General features: G+C 43.4%; 1 protein-coding gene across 1 annotated transcript in view; it reads right to left on the bottom strand.

Annotated features, from left to right (window-relative positions):
- LOC119586444 (cadherin-87A-like) overlaps positions 1-371 on the bottom strand; it is a 12,418-nt gene that overhangs the window by 3,513 nt on the left and 8,534 nt on the right. Inside the window, exon 14 of the mRNA XM_037935172.1 lies at positions 13-136. Within this exon, the coding sequence (XP_037791100.1) occupies positions 13-136 (124 nt within the window). The remainder of the gene's footprint in view (positions 1-12; positions 137-371) is intronic.

A 371-nucleotide genomic window follows, 5' to 3' on the forward strand; every position in this document is an offset into this window, starting at 1 on the left:
TTAAATAAACACCTGTAGCAAGAGCATGTCGTTGGTTTCGCTAACGATCTGTTCATCTCCGACGGAGTTCAAGTTGAGGTTAATCTCATTCAACTTCCTTCGGAGTTCTTTGATGACCTCCACGTCCGTCGTCTGCCTGGGAGGGAATAATCACAGTGGATCAGAACTAATGCACCTTTGGAGAGGGAAAAAAGATGAAGAAATCCACAAGCTGGTAATATAAAAGGGGCATGTTAGGAAAAAGGGATATCTGAAGAAAGGACGGCCGTGGATTATGCGAAAAAACGATCCCGTGTGATGCGAGGAGAACCGAAGGAAATGTTAAGAGGTAAATTATCCACTGCATAACAAACAAGAGTCATGTATGGATC

Source organism: Penaeus monodon, chromosome 21 (genome assembly GCF_015228065.2).
Source record: "Penaeus monodon isolate SGIC_2016 chromosome 21, NSTDA_Pmon_1, whole genome shotgun sequence".
NCBI lineage: Eukaryota > Metazoa > Arthropoda > Malacostraca > Decapoda > Penaeidae > Penaeus > Penaeus monodon.